General features: G+C 39.6%; 2 protein-coding genes across 9 annotated transcripts in view; one reads left to right on the top strand and one right to left on the bottom strand.

Moving 5' to 3' along the window:
• Positions 1 to 6726: 6726 nt before the first annotated feature.
• Positions 6727 to 9201, bottom strand: METTL18 (methyltransferase 18, RPL3 N3(tau)-histidine). Of its 3 annotated transcripts, XM_017868439.1 has the most exons (3): positions 9040 to 9133; positions 7965 to 8091; positions 6727 to 7861 (listed from the first exon to the last, which is right to left on the bottom strand). In XM_017868439.1, exon 3 carries the CDS (start codon positions 7692 to 7694, stop codon positions 6771 to 6773), a length of 924 nt encoding a protein of 307 aa, XP_017723928.1. In that variant the 5' UTR covers positions 7695 to 7861; positions 7965 to 8091; positions 9040 to 9133; the 3' UTR covers positions 6727 to 6770. The 3 variants fall into 3 exon arrangements, with proteins under 3 accessions (XP_017723928.1, XP_017723926.1, XP_017723927.1); XM_017868437.1 differs by having other exon boundaries at positions 6727 to 8091; positions 9040 to 9201; XM_017868438.1 differs by having other exon boundaries at positions 6727 to 8091; positions 9095 to 9201.
• Positions 9202 to 9295: 94 nt separating this feature from the next.
• Positions 9296 to 16147, top strand: part of FIRRM (FIGNL1 interacting regulator of recombination and mitosis) — a 59878-nt gene continuing 53026 nt past the window's right edge. For 4 of the 6 annotated variants that reach the window (XR_001884772.1, XM_017868422.1, XM_017868425.1 and 1 more), the window contains exons 1-3: positions 9302 to 9469; positions 13478 to 13517; positions 15421 to 15509. Coding sequence is in view for 4 of the 6 variants with exons in the window: in XM_017868422.1 (XP_017723911.1) it covers positions 9359 to 9469; positions 13478 to 13517; positions 15421 to 15509 (240 nt within the window). In the remaining 2 variants the exon portion in view is untranslated. Of the gene's footprint in view, positions 9470 to 9494; positions 9653 to 13477; positions 13518 to 15420; positions 15510 to 16147 lie in introns of those variants that run through there. The other 2 variants (XM_017868424.1, XM_017868423.1) reach the window with 2 other exon arrangements.

Below are 16147 nucleotides of genomic sequence, written 5' to 3'. Positions count from 1 at the left end.
CTGATCCAGGATGTTTTTTTAGACCAATTATGGGTAAAATAATTTACATTCAGGTTTTTATATTTGGTTTTGTCATTTCTTTTTAAGAATCGCTTAAAATATCTATCCGACAGTAATAGATGATAGCGAACGTAATTAAAATTACCAGAAACTTAAGAATCTCTAATGATTTCAACTGTAACTAAAGTTATTTCTCTTTATGTTGAACTATGTTAGGAGATAAGACACAAGAGTTTCTGAAGTATTTTGAGGGAGGGTATATAAATAATATTTTTTTCTTACTTTGGGAAAATGAAAGCTAGTCACAAAGTTAAACGAGTGGTTATTTTAATATTTAAAATACAGGCTTGAATGTGTTTTGTGTTAAAGTAAATAAAATGCAGAATATTCAAAACATCTGACCAGCCTTCCAAGAAAATGCATCTCTGAGGTATTCTCCATAGAAGTAAGAATCTTTTTGGTTCTTATTGTAAAAATCCTGGAGAATCTTGAACACAGCAAAGCAAACAGGATGCAGAGTTTAATCTGTGGAAAGCTTAGGGAAGAAAAGCAAATCATTAAAAATTGTCTTCCTCTGAAGATTTTTAAAACACAAAGAGGGTAGAATAGCAATGATAATAAAAAAGCTTGCATAGAGATTAGTTAATGACAATTTGCTGTGCCACTGAGCTGACTGGATGTGTTCTGAATTTCTAGGCATTAGTCTACCTTTCCACACACATTCTCCCTTTAAAAAAATGCCCGCACACTGAATACTTTTTTCATGCAATTTAAAATAAGTACAGCATCCAATTTACAGAAATTCACGAGAAGTTATTTATCCTAAAATAGCAGAGATCTAGAAGAATTTTGAGCTCGAGGACATTTTAGACACACAGAAAGAAGAATCTGGACAAGTCTTGACCAGACATGACAGAATAGAAATATTTTTTTTTTTCCTATTTATCTCTTTGAATAACATTTTCAGGATCTTGCAGTGGACAAGTTTGTTGTCTACACATTGTGAAGCATACTGATTTCTCCTCTGTAGTCTTAGGAAGATCTGAGAGGTGACTGAGCTGATTGAATGATCCGTGACCGCTCTACTGAGACCAGTAATAGAACTTTACTGGTGGAAACCTGCTGGAGGTTTGAGAGTAGACTTTGAAAATTACTAGAGCTACACAGATACTGTGTGGCTAACTGGATTATGTTTGGAGGCTTTCAGAACTATGCTGCTACTGCTGCAGTGTAGCCAGGACAGGCAGAGAACATCTAAGACTCTTGAATGGGGTGATAGGGACAGATTTTAGCAGCCATCTGACTTCACGCTCATTTTGATGCTTTCACTGCAGGGTGCAGTGTGCAATGTGCAGTGTGCAGTGTGCAGTGGTGGGAGGCTCCACAGGAATACTTTCTTCTGTAGCCCCAGTAGTTCAAACTGTGCATTCACCTTGACAGATTCTTTTCTTGGCCAAAATTTAGTTAGGCTTCTGGATTTTCTCTTATGCCTATCTGTGGACTTTTTTGTAAAATCCGGTTTTAGTAAAGAACTCTGCTAAGTCAGTTTAGCAAGAATCCCCACCTTAAAAGTCACTATCTGCCTCCCTGGTAATGTCTGGCTTATCTTCAGCAAGAATTCTGTTAGGTTCTGTTAGGTTAGAATCCTCCTTACCCTTGATGCTTCCTCTTAGTATTGTTTCATTCACTGACCCCTTGACCCACCTTGCTCCTTGGCTATAAATTCCCACTTGCCCATACTCTGCAGTTAAGCCTATTTTCTCTCCCCCACTGCAAAATCCCATTGCCATGGTCCCTATACCTATCTCAGTGGTAATGAATAAAGTCTGCCTTTCCATGCTTTAACGAATTATCATTGAACCATTTTTTCTTTAACTATCTACTGCACAATGGGATTACTAAAACCTTATTCCATTTTATCATGCTGGATGTCCTCAGTGGAATGGCTCTTGTGAGCACCAAATCATTGCCAGAAGAAAAACCTGTATCTTACAACCCCTTCCTACATGTGATGTATGTTACATCTTTTTTTTTTTTTTTTTTTTAATGTTGATCACTTTTTGTCCATTTTCCTATATCTTATCAGTTGGAAGACTATGGAAGTTTGTAGTACTAAGCCACAAGATGACTAAGAAGAGTTGAAAGGGCAAGTGGGGCTAAAAACAGATTTTGTTTGACTTACCCCACCATTCCCCCTATCATGGGGCCAAATCTGCTTGGAGGAAGGAGCATCTTTATCTTTGTACTGTGAACCACACAGTCTAGCAGCAGCACAGCCAAGGCATTTGGGGTTTCATGAGACTAAGTACATGCAATTCTATTGTAAAGGCTTAACATATATACAATTGACCCTTGAACAACACGGATTTGAATTGCATGGTCAGTTATATACAGATTTTCTTCCACCTCTGCCACCCCTGAGACAGTAAGAGCAGCCAATCCTCTTCCTTCTTCTCAGTCTACTCAAAGATACTTGAAGTCTACTTGAAGATGACAAGCACGAAGACATAGTAAATATATTTTCTCTTCCTCCTAATTTTTTAACACTTTCTTCTCTCTAGCTTAATTTATTGTGAGAATACAATCTATAATACCTATGACATACAAAAGAATTTATTGTAAGAATACAATCTATAATACATATGATATACAAAATATGTCTTAGATGACAGTTTATGTTATCTGTAAGGCTTCAGGTCAACAGTATGCTATTAGTGGTTAAGTTTTCGAGGAGTCAAAAATTGTATGTCGATTTTCAACTGCATGGGGGTGGGCACCCCATCCCCATGTTGTTCAAGGGTCAACATTACTGCCAAAGGCAAGCCTTTACATCCACTTTTTCCATCCCATCAGTAAATGGAAAAGGATAGCTCCAGTATACCTGCATCATATCTTTTTTTTTTTTTTGAGGATCACAAATTGACCACTCACCTTGCTCTGTGAGGGGTAAAATGCCCCACTTTCCTTGGTAATATTTAAGTTACAAAGTTTTTCTTTGTCATTGTAATTTTTACATAGTTTCTTTCAAATAGGAAAAGCACTTTTGTTAGATAACCTCCCGTATAGATGGTGACACTCCTTTTAAGGGCTATCTGAATTTTAATTCCTTGAAAAGGCAGAAATTGGATTTCTAGTAGTTATAAATATACTATGGCTTCCCCCAACCATCTGGGCTATATAGAAGCTGCATCCCTTGACTGCAATAAAGGATTCTTACAAAGCACAGAGCAACTTCTCTCCTGGGCTGCACTAGTTATGATGGCAATTTTAAATGTGTACTTTCATCCAAAGAAAACCTTATTATCAACAATCACAATGCCATCATAAACATGGTATGAAAAATTCAAAATGTCCCGGCTAAAGTGGAGGCAAATAATCAAGTTCATGGAGTCTGAGTTTCCTTGCTATTCCTCTTTTTCAAATGACCATTTAGTAAGCATCTGAAGAAAATACTATGGAGGGCATTCAAAAGTGAAGATAGGTTTAATCTTCTCAAAAATCTCATTCTCTAGATGAAATGCTGATACTTATCCACCCCACAAACCCTACAGCAGATGTGTCACTGGGCATCACATTTGACACAGTGAAGTCACAACTCTTAGCACAGAGACAGTTCCATGAGTTTCTGAAACATGGACAGAACGTCATCTGTGGGACATGAAAACTGGAACTTAGAGGACAGGCACATCTGAGAAATGGGCAGAACACAGCACATATGTGACTAGGTTTTAGAAGCAAATTTACAAAATGCACTCTTCTTCATCCTAAATAATCTGCAACCAAAGCTTCCAAAAAAAGACAATTTAGGAATGCGGAAGTGAGGAGTTGGGAAGGGAATGGGATGAGAGAGAGTGGAGATTAATGGTGGGCAGAGCAAGGCTTAGAACTTAGTGGTTTCTTCATGTTCTGAACGGAGATTTGTATACCGTAAAGGTACAAACACCATTTTTAACAAAAGTGAGCAGGACTTCCTATCTGATTCAGAAAATAGATGACTAAATAGTAAGAATTATTAAAAATAATAATTTCCACTTATATATAGGAAACTTGATAGGAACCAAGATAAATGCTTAACTCTTAATCTTCAAAGAACTCTGCTAGGGATATAGTATTATAACCTTGTTTTAGAGACGGAGAAATTGAATTTTAACCCAAAGTATCATAACCCTTAAATGATTAAATTACACTGTTACATGAGAAAGCTATGTATCTGTTTTCTGGATTTGTAGCCATAATTTGTGTCCCAAGTCCCTTTTGCTGCCAGCTATCTTGGGTAGGTGTGTTCCCTTTGGGCTGTTTGATACCCCCAAATTTATCTTTTTTTTTTCCTTTTTCTTTTTTTTTTTGAGATGAAGTCTTTCCCTGTTGCCTAGGCTGGAGTGCAGTGGCACAACCTTGGCTCACTGCAACCTCCGCCTCCTGGGTTTAAGTGATTCTCATGATTCTCCTGCCCCAGCCTCCTGAATAGCTGGGGTTACAGGCATGCACCACCAAGCCCACCTAATTTCGTATTTTTAGTAGACACAGGGTTTCTCCATGTTGGTCAGGGTGGTCTCGAACTCCTGACCTCAGGTGATCTGCCCACCTTGGCCTCCCCAAGTGCTAGGATTACAGGCGTGAGCCACCATGCCCGGCCCCAAATTTATCTTTAATGCCCCAAATTATTTAGTTCCCATGACTGGGCTTCTGCTTTGATCCTTTCTGCACTTGTTGAACCCTCTCCCTGGGAACTGAAATTGTCCTGAGCCCCTAGTTAGAGGCTGTGTCTCTGCTGTTCCTGAATGGGCCTCCTGGATGAGACCTCATTAAAAGTCTAATTCTCTCGGAGAATTGAGAGATACCTATTTGTCTCAAAATCATTGAAACTGATTATTGTATTATGAGCCTCTACCCAGTGATTTGTACCTCAATTCCCCAATCCAGCTGTCAAGGCCAATTTGTTCTACCTTATAAGTAGGTAAGTCTGGAATTGTAGCTGTGGCATTTTCAGTAATGGTACTCTAGGCTAGTGGTCCCTAAACTTTTTGGCACCAGGGACCAGTTTCGTGGAAGATAATTTTTCCATGAAGGGCTGGGCAGGGGAGTGGTTTCAGGATGAAACTGTTCCAGCTCAGATCATCAGGCATTAGATTCTCACAAGGAGTGTGCAACCTAGATCCCTCACATGTGCAGTTCACAATAGGGTGTGTACTCCTGAGAATCTAACGCTGATGCTGATCTGACAGGAGACAGAGCTCAGGCAGTAATACTCACTTGCTTACCACTCACCGCCTGCTGTGCAGCCCAGTTCCTAACAGGCCACAGACCGGTACTGGTCCATGGCCTGGGCATCAGGGACCCCTGTTCCTAGGTATAAGCATCTGGCTGCTGTGTGTCTTCTGTGTAGCTATACCTGTGTGTATCTGATGAGATATAAATTATTATTTGATTATAAATTACTTTCTTCATATTAGAATTGTGAATATCACATATAATTAATTATATATAAACTAGGAATATACTTTTTAATAATGTATGTAAGTAAGTTTCCTTAACTATGACTTTCATCTAGAGTAGTAAGAGGGTGTTAAGAAATATTTGTGATGAAAATAGGCATTGGTAGAGTTGAGACCACTGGATGATGAAAGAGCGTAAAGACTTTTAAGACTTCAGATTCTGGCTCAAGGTGAGAAATGTGATTGGGGGCAAATTAATTAACTTCTTGGAGTCTAATAGGGCACTTATGAATATTTAATGTTAAGATATATAAAGGTCTTCTGCCCTGTTTACACTAAATGCTAAATACTGTTAGCTATTATGATCACTACTAAAATAGGGATAACATATACCTCATAAGGTTTTAAGTATTATGCAAGATGCTATACAAAGTACCTAGTTAACCGTAAATGTCCAGTAAATATCACATTTAATTGAATCCATGACGTCTGATTATTTTAGCTACTTCCAAGAAAGAAAAAAATGCTGTCAATTTTACTGTTGTTATAGAGAGCAAGGCAGATCCCAATTCCCAATGAAGTAAAATGTGAAAATTTTTGCATTTGAATCAACAAAACACTTTCTCCTTTCTTTCCTACTATTTAACAACTGGTGAGAAGTCTATACTCCCCCAAATCTGGAATTCTCCTTTCTTTTTCTTTTTACTCCTACCAAGACTGCAGGATCTCTTACTTGGCTATACGGAGTAAACCTCAAGTAGTACAAGTTCTCTGTATCACTTTTATACTCTATCACAGATTCCCTTTATTTCCTCAGCTCCATGTGAATTTAGTTAAATTCTCACCATTCTGATCCTTACTATACAAGGTAAATGAATATAAAAACAAAATGAAACAAAAACCTCTTCCTATTTACCTAAGGCCTTCAAACCTAATATTTAGTGATGTATATTAATGGCATAGTGATCTGATCAGACACTTCACGTGAACCAGGAACTAACGAAGAGCGGGAAGAAATTCACAGACTTGAGAGAAGAAATGGCAGGATTTCCTGGGTACAATTTCATGTAATGTCAAAGATGGTAAAAAGGTCAAATAGAATGAAGATGGAGAATACCAGAATTTGCTACAAAATGATTTCCCAGGAGATCTCATCAAATGCACAAGGATAATTTCTCAGTTTCACCTAGTGAGTACAAGATTGCTAACATAGCTCACTTATGATTTGGATAAACTAAACAAACATCAAAATTCAGAAAATTAATAGCAAGACAGAAATCAAACACTCAAATTTTTGGTCCTTCTGTTTATTTCATTGTGGTTACTCAGTGAACATTAACCGGGAGACTTAAAAGTTATTTCAATTATGAACCGCTTCAATCCTTCATCAATTATTTTGAGTATTCTGGTCTTAAAAACATCCCTTTCTTCTATAAACTTCTGAAAGAGGTGAACACCTCCACCTACACCAAAATAATGTGCTTTGCTAGCCAAAAGTACACGTCCATTTTTACTTAACAGTCTAAGGAAAGTCTGGTGCAAATTACTATAATAATCTGGGTTGTAAATGGTTTCTGAGGTGAGAATGAGATCATATTTTACAAAATGTTTTTCACTGCTTAGTACAAGCTTACAAAACTCAGACCACTCACCAGAAAAAAATCGGCATTTATATAGTTCTTGTGTTACTTTTGGTTTCCTGCATCTTTTCAGATCTGGCTCATTTACATCATTTTCTTCATCTTCCAAAGTGGAGTTAGCTACTACATTAGCTAAAGTTATTTCATCAATCACCATACTGTTATAATCTTGAAAGTGAATTTCTTTGGCCCCTCCCTTGAATGCAGTTATACCCAGTAAACCTGATCCACAACCAAGATCCAAGACTTTTTTCCGGGCAAATTTCACTTTGGCCTTTGTGAAATAAGCCAGGAGGTCAAAGGTACATTCCCAGATTTTTAAGCCTCCTTCATAAACACCTGTAATCAGATCAGAGTGAGAAGAAAAGCTTTGTGAAACTATGTTTTCTCCAGGGAAGTTCTCTTTCAACAAGATGGTTTTCACCACTGAGAAGTTAACATGCTGGAAACCTGGTAATGTTTCTATGACTTTATTTTCTAACATCTTTAAATCTTTAGGCATAGCATGCTCTTTAGCAGCTCTCAAGGAGGGCTGTTTTCCATATGGCTCCAAGTTACTTGAATTGTAGGCTGCACTGAGTGGACTGTCTGTGTCTTGAGAGGGAGCTGCATTTTCCATTGACTTATGTTCCCACAATTGACCCTGAGGCAAGTCAAATTGTTCTGCAGAACATCTTCTGTCCCTGTCTTCTCCTTTTTGACTTTCTGAGACTGACAGCTCTTTTGAGGAATCCAGGGTCAAAGCTCCATCTCCAGTGGGTGTTAATTCATTTTCCAGATGGTCTTCTATAGTGAAATTAAACTGAAAGGTCATCCTCTTATTAAATGCACACGATTGTTAAATTCAGATTCTTCAACTTCTGGATAGAATTTGATGACACACACAAACCTGCCTCAATTATTCAATTAATTTTGTTGGGCCAAATTTCTCTTTAGCAGCTTATACATGGTAACAAACATTTAGAGGTATTTCCAAATTACTTTTTAGACGTCTTTGGTCCTCTTTCTATGTAACTCTGGAAAGAAAAAAAAAAAAACAGAAAGAAAATGATGATTAAAGCAAAATGGCACATTTCACTAAAGTGTAATATTAAACAGCCACTCCCAACCCCTCCCCGTCCCACCATACAGTTGCCTTTTCTAAAAAAGTTGTGGGGAAGAGAGAGAGATAAAGAGATTTGGACGCTCATATACACCTTAAGGGTTCAAAAGTGGGAGAAGAAAATCAGCTATAAAAACAAACTGAAGAACAGCAGCAGCAACCACCACCACCACCTGGACAAACATAAAGTCCAAGATATTCAGACAGGACGGCCTAGCTACTTGCCGTCTTTCAGCTGTCTTGACTGTGTCCAACCATATTCACCCCCTAAGCTTGCAGAATAACTTCACTTCTGTCTTTTACAAAAGACGTACAATATTTTATTTTGATAAGTGGGCGTCCCTTTAAAAACATGCATAGGTATGGTCTGGTGTGTGTAAATTCATCCAAGACTTCACTCCAAACATTTAGTCGAGAACAGCAGCCCTAAGTGTATGGAAGTGGGGGTAATTTGGAAATAATTAGTAAAGACTAATTTGATGGCAGACCAAACGCAAACTAGGGCAATGCAGTAGTTTGGAGAGACCTGTAGAAATCTGAAGCAACTTTATTGAGAATCTTCTATCCACTGCGCTAGACACGATACCATCTGCCTCTGTTTTTACAGTTCTGGCAAGTGGGATCTTTATTCCCTTTACACAAGATTTACAATTCGGGGGAGAGGAGGGTCACCCAGTCCAGCGGCTAGGAACGCGCCTCTTTTCTCTCCCACCACGCTGCAAGGCTTAGAGTCACTTCCGGCTGCAGGTCCCAGGACAAATCCGACCCTAGAAGTGCAATCTCAAAACCCCATGGGTAGCAAATCTGGGGACTTCTGGCCCTCACCTCCCCATTTGAATGTAATGTTTACAATGATCCAGACCTGAGAATGCTAGCTTCCCGACGTGTCCCGGGATGGCTCGTCTGAAAAAGCTCACCTCACGACGCCTCCTCCGGACCGAAATCGCGCACCAGCGAGTCGAGTCCTCCGGAGGCTAGAGAAGCCCGACTTTCTTTCCGGCCTTGAGGGACCCGGGTTCACCAATAAACCAGCCGTCCTCCTCTCTATGGTTCTGGAGCCGGCGGAGAGAGCGCAAGGGTTGGCGGGACTGTGAGTTTCCGGTCTGGGCTGTGGCGGGACTGTGAGATTCCGGTCTGGGCTGTGGCGGGATTGGTTTGAAGGTGTGCTGTTTGACGAAAGTATGTCTCAGGAACGCGCAGTCCCGGCTACCGCGGTTCCCCTGGAAGAATTAAGTAGCTGGCCAGAGGAACTATGCCGCCGGGAACTGCCATCCGTCCTGCCCAGACTCCTCATATCCTTCCTTGGTTGTCACTTCCACCTAGAGAGGGGTGTGGGCGGGGCGCGAACCTTTCTTCTGTGCCGTCAGACTCACCGTCAGGCTGGGTTATATTACCGCGGCCTGAACCCCCTCTTTTCTTAGTGAGTGGGATGAAAAGCGAGGGACTGGAGGGGAAGCGACAACCATATAACCATGGTATATCTAAGGCTTTGGCCCTGGAAAGTCTCGCGGACGTGTTCTGACCTAAGGGTTTAGCAGTGAATGTGGCGTTTTCTTCCATTCCTTCTTTGAGTTTTTCTGTACTCGTTGCTTGCAATTAAGTGTAAATACTTTTGCTAGTGGGTAATGGGGGAAGCAAGGTCTCAGACCTGGGGTATGAGGATAGCTCTGGCTCTTAATAGGTTAAGATAAAGCGAGATACTCTGAGCTTTTGTCTCCCGTAAAAAGGGTAGTGAATATGAATAATGCCTTTCTTAGCGTTGTAAGAATTAAAGGACACAGTTCTGTGGTGTGAAATCTTTAAAAGATGTTCAGTAAATAAAATAATGTTCCTCCTTCCTCTCTCAGACCTGTTTTTCTTCTTCTTCTTCTTCTTCTTTTTTTTTTTTTTTGAGGCAAGTTCTCACTCCTCTCGCCCGGGCTGGAGTCTTTTTCTGAAAGTTGCTTCCCCTTGTTGGCTTTTGACTGTTGGATATGAGGCGCTTAGCGCCTTTGTCATCCAGGTGCAACACATTCTTGATTGGTCTCATGCCTTTGTAGTTGTAAATGTGCCTGGAATCCTAGCCTTTTCATGGTAACCCATATGTATATGTATCTTTTTCACAACTTTTGAGCCCACCTTTATACAATTACACTGAAAGTAACCTTCACTTGAGAGAGTCTCAACACTGCACAAATATTGTGCAGCTAAAGCCCCATATAATCACATAGAAGTCATTCACCTAGACATTAGCAAAATCTCAAAGTGCCAAGGCCCCCTTTTTTAGTTTTTGTGTAGATACAGAATTGCCGTCTTCAAGGAGTTTCAACTTGAAAACAAATAACCACCCTAAAACATTCAAAACACTTAAACTGCATGCATAATGTGTGTGAGACATGATGTTAGCCTTTGGGAGAGTAGAGACACGGAACATGTTTCCTCTCCTTCCCCACAAGCTTGTAGAGAGGCTTCATTAAGTTGAAAGTCAACATTCCCACCTAGCTTTGCACTTCAAATGACATATTCAAAAACGCCGAAACTTCTTCCTCTGGTTTTCCTCATCTGAGTAAATGGTTTCACAAACTGAAACCTTGAATCCTGTCTCTCTCACACACCCGATCAATAAGTTCTATTGTTTCTGATTCCAAACTGTCTTGATCCATTTATTTCCATCCTCATTGCTACCACTCTGATTCCAAACCCCTATCACCTCTCACTTGGAGTATTAATAGTTTCCTTATTTCTACTCATAATTCATTATTACAAAAAAGCTCCGAGGGGAAAAACACAGATCACGTAATTTCCCTTTTTAAACCACTTTACCTTCAAGGCTCCAGGTGATCTAAGCCTTGCCCTTCTCTCATACCTAGTTAACTACACTCTATTCATGAATATATTAGGCTCACCTACCTCAGGATCTTTGTGCTCAGCCTGGTTCTCCCAGCCTTTTGCATATTTCATGTTTGTGTCTTGGCCCAAATGTCACCTCCTTTGAGGGGCTTTTTCAGAGCCTTCAATCTTAGGTAGTTCCCCCAAACCCAGTCTTACACTTGTATCACATTGACCTGTTCAGTTTTCTAAAAAGCACATTATCGTTAAAAGAAATGCTCTTGTTTGCTTTGTATATTTTCCACTTTTACACATTACATTGCAAAGTTCATAAAAGCAGCAAGTTGATTTTCTTCACAGCGTTGTCCTCAGCACCTAGAACAGTGCCTGACACATAGTAAGCATTCATTAAAGGGCTAAAAATTTAATGTTTTAAAATTCTTGGGAGTCTAATTAGACAATACTTATTTTCAGCTTAGGGTAGTATTTTAGCTTCACTATTTTAACAAATGAAAAATTTGCAACAAATCTACAATGCCACTACCCCCCAAAATCATTTTCATGTTTTGCATTTTACGTATTATTTTCCAGGCCTTACCTACATGTCTGTGTAATCATAACTGACTAATTTTGGAACAGCTAGCAATTATTTGAGCTTTACTGAAATTTTTTCATGAGGCCAATTCTATCCTACTGAACTCAAATTTGAGTTAATGATGACCTAATTTTGATTGCTGCTGTAAAAATACATGTGGAAAATAAGATTTCAGAAGAGGAATGAATTCTTGTATTAGTGTCATGGGATTATAGGTTTCTTTTTTGTTTTGTTTTTGAGACGGAGTCTCGCCTTGCCACCCAGGCTGGAGTGCGATGGCGCCATCTCAGCTCACAGCAACCAGGTTCAAGTGATTCTCCTGCTTCAGCCTCCCGAATAGCTGGGATTACAGGCACACACCACCATGCCTGGCTCATTTGTTGTATCTTTAGTAGAGACAGGGTTTCACCATGTTGGCCAGGCTGGTCTCGAACTCCTGACCTTGTGATCTGCCTGCCTTGGCCTCCCAAAGTGCTGGGACTACAGGTGTGAGCCACCGCGCCCGGGCAGGTTATTCATTTTTCTTATTGACATTCTTTGATGATTCTTATAGTGTTGTTACAGTAAAACATTTCTAACAATTATTTTTGATGGTATATATGGAGAATTTGTTGTCAAGTATTTGTAAGCTGCTATGTGCAGAAGAATATCAGTCTAATAAGGTTGGTAAGATAGATATGTAAGTAATATGAAAATAAGATACGGCCGGGCGCGGTGGCTCAAGCCTGTAATCCCAGCACTTTGGGAGGCCGAGACGGGCGGATCACGAGGTCAGGAGATCGAGACCATCCTGGCTAACACGGTGAAACCCCGTCTCTACTAAAATACAAAAAACTAGCCGGGCGAGGTGGGGGGCGCCTGTAGTCCCAGCTACTCGGGAGGCTGAGGCAGGAGAATGGCGTGAACCCGGGAGGCGGAGCTTGCAGTGAGCTGAGATCTGGCCACTGCACTCCAGCCTGGGTGACAGAGCAAGACTCCGTCTCAAAAAAAGAAAAATGAAAAGAAAATAAGATAAAAGGTGATGAATGACGCAAGGCAGGTATAAATTAAGTACTATAGAAATGTTGAGGAAAGAGAAATTTCTTGTAATAGAAATTGGAAGTACAAACTGGGCATGGTGGTGTGCATCTGTAATCCCAGCTCCTTGAGAGGCTGGTATGGGAGGATCACTTTAGCCCAGGAGCTTGAGGCTGCAGTGAGGTATGATCATGTCACCGCACTCCATCCTGGGTGACAGCAAGACCCTCTCTCTCTCTCTCTCTTTTTTTTTTTCTCGACACGGAATCTTCCTCTGTCGCCTATGCTGGAGTGCAATGGCGCGATCTCGGCTCCCTGCAACCTCCGCCTCCCAGGTTCAAGTTGTTCTCCTGCCTCAGTCTCCTGAGCAGCTGAGATTACAGGCGCACGCCACCATGCCCACCTAATTTTTTTGTATTTTTAGTAGAGACAGAGTTTCACCCATGTTGGTCAGGCTGGTCTCGTACTCCTGACCTCTTGTTCCACCTGCCTTGGTCTCCCAAATTGCTGGGATTATAGGCGTGAGCCACCCCGCCTGGCCCCGAGCGAGACCCTCTCTCAAAAAATAAATAAATAAATCATAAACCTGTGGATTATTATAGCACTGTTTCTCATCTGTCAAAAATATTTCATGACTATGCATAGTTTGAAAAGGCAAGTTTGTCCTTGGGCAGTTTTCAAAATATTTCTTTAATGTATTTTCACAATAGTGTTTACCTAATCTTACGTTTTTAAAAGCAAAATTAAGCCAGTAATTTGAGTCCAGTTCCAATCTCTTATGGGTCATTGCTTAAATTTCAAAAGGGTTTTTTTTTTTTAAGTTTATTCTGATAATGAATACCCTATTATTATGATAATATATCTTCCTTAATTATCCTACTCATTGTCTCAACATTCTGACAGTTGGATTGAGCATATTCGTAAGTTAAATTGTTTTAACTGTATTATTTGATGTTAAGGTCCGAGTCCCCACATACCTCAATGGATGTGTCCTTACAGTTTTGTATTCCCTTGAAATGTAACTGTTTTCTGTTACAGCCTTTATAACCTTCAGTTACTTGAAATGAACAAATTCCTTCAAATTCCAGCACTTAAAAGTTTTAAATTACGTTTTGGATAAATACCAAAAGTGTTTTGTTGATGATGTATGTATAAACAAATTATAAATATTAAACGTTGTTATGATTAGACCTATATAAAACATGATTTGCAGTCTACTGAATAACTATCGGTCTCTAACATGTTTGGTGTCATTTAGAAAATACTTACTAAATTGCCAAAAGCTGATTGTCTAGGTGATAACAAATTTATCATTTGGAGGAAGTTGACTTTCTCATTTTCATGTCTTCTTCAGTCTTACTTGACAAGATTTATTCTTTTAGTCAGAAGAGAGTTTAGACTGCTCAGTTTACTCATATTTTGAGTTAGCTTTTCTATTTAGAGTTCACTTGGTTGTGGAATATTCATTTATAATTTGAATCTACATTGTGTAATGGGACCTAATTTTTTTTTTCCTTTGTTTTTGATGAAGTCTCATTCTGTCACCCAGGTTGGAGTGCAGTGGCATGATCTTTGCTCACTGCAACCTCCACCTTCCAGGTTCAGGTGATTCTCCTGCTTCAGTCTCCCAAGCTGTTGGGATTACAGGCATGCTTCACCACATCTGGCTAATTTTTGTATTTTTAGTAGAGATGGGATTTCACCATGTTGGCCAGGCTGGTCTCAAAATTCCTGAGCTCAAGTGATCTTCCTGCCTTGTCCTCCGTAACTTCTGGGATTACAGACGTGAGCCACCAGGCCTGGCCCCAAAGTTTGTTTTGTTTTGTTTTCGAGACACGATCTCGCTCTGTTTCCCAGGCTGGAGAGCAGTGGTGTGATCATAGCTCACTGCAGCCTGAACTCCTGGGTTCAAGCTATTCTCCTGCCTCCATCTTCTAAAGTGCTGGGATTACAGATCTGAGCCATAATGCTTGGCCTACTTTTTTGTTTGTTTGTTTTAGGGGACAGGGTCTTGCTTTGTCACCAAAACGAGTGTAGTGGTGCGAACACAGCTCACTGCAGCCTCCATCTCCCAGGCTCAAGCAGTCCTCTCACCTCAGCCTTCCAAGTAGCTGAGACCATAGGTACGTGCTACCATGCCTGGCTAATTTTCTATTTATATATTTATTTTTTGGTAGACATGAGGTCTTGTCATGTTTCCCAGGTTGGTCTTTAACTCCTGGGCGCAGGCAGTCCTCCTGCCTCAGCCACCCAAAGTGTTGGGATTACAGGCATGAGCCACCATGCGTGCATAATTTTTTTTGAGTAAATTATTTTTTTATCTTGAGTATAGAAGTGATTCATGTTCATTGTGGAAAATATGAAACAGAAAAACAGAAAAGATTACAAAACATCTAATCTGAAATGGTTAAGATTTTGATAAGAATAGTCTCATCTCATTTCCGTATATTCCTGCCAGCCTATCCATCATTCTTTGTACATGTTTATATTAAAATTGGTGTTATATTTTGGAAACTTTTTGTTTAACTACATTTGGAACATTTTTCTTGTTTTAAAATGTCATTTTAATGATGGCAGATCCTATTCAATGGATGTACAGACACCTATTTAACTGGTCCACAGTTGTTGGATATGTAGGTTGTTTCCTTTCTCTGTTGCTGTCTCTCTTTTTGGCTATTACTTAATAGTTTCTCTACATAGAATGTGGTGTTTTGAAAGGGTATCAAGCTTTAGATTGGTAGTATTCTTGCATTTAATAAAGGGCAGTGGCCTTTGTTGACTGACATGACAATATTTTTATAAAATATGTTATTTGCTTTACAGAAATTTTGAAAATTATTGTAGAAATGTTTTTACCTCATATGAACCACCTGACATTGGAACAGACTTTCTTTTCACAAGTGTTACCAAAGGTATAATACTATTACCTGAAAATACATGTTATAAGGAATCTAACCTCTCAGTCTTAGATAATTTATTATTAATTATGGCTCTGTTTTCTAATATATCAAATATATTAAAATAAAATAAGGAGTAAATAGATCTCATGTGAGTCTATAATCGTGTTAGTGTGATCATTAGGCAATTAAAAACTGTTATAGGCTGGGCATGGTGGCTCATGCCTGTAATCCCTGCATTTTGGGAGGCTGAGGTGGATGGATCATCTGAGGTCAGAAGTTTGAGACCAGCCATGGTCAACATGATGAAACCCTGTCTCTACTAAAAATACAAAAAATTACCTGGACATGGTGATTGGTGCCTATAATCCCAGCTACTTGGGAGGCTGAGACAGGAGAATTGCTTGAGCCTGGGAGGCAGAGGTTGCATTGAGCCAAGATCGTGCCATTGCACTCCAGCCTGGGCAATAAGAGCGATGCTCCATCTCAAAAAAAAAAAAAAAGAAAAAACTTTTATTTTCAGATAGTATGAGTCTTTTGCTAATTGAATTTAAATTAGTTGTAGTCAATTTTAAATGTTCGTGTATTTTAAAGCCACTGTATTCCAGCCTGGGTGAAACCCTGAATTCCAAAAAAAAAAAAAAAAAAAAAAA

The sequence above is a fragment of the Rhinopithecus bieti genome, unplaced genomic scaffold (assembly GCF_001698545.2).
Source record: "Rhinopithecus bieti isolate Rb0 unplaced genomic scaffold, ASM169854v2 scaffold_4101, whole genome shotgun sequence".
Classification (NCBI taxonomy): Eukaryota; Metazoa; Chordata; class Mammalia; order Primates; family Cercopithecidae; genus Rhinopithecus; species Rhinopithecus bieti.
Note: the sequence above shows the minus strand (reverse complement) of the source record. Positions and strands in the feature narration are given on the sequence as shown.

Bases quoted from the DNA above. Each gene is read 5' to 3' on its own strand.
- METTL18 (XM_017868437.1), bottom strand. From the start codon at position 7,889: ATGACCTTTCAGTTTAATTTCACTATAGAAGACCATCTGGAAAATGAA.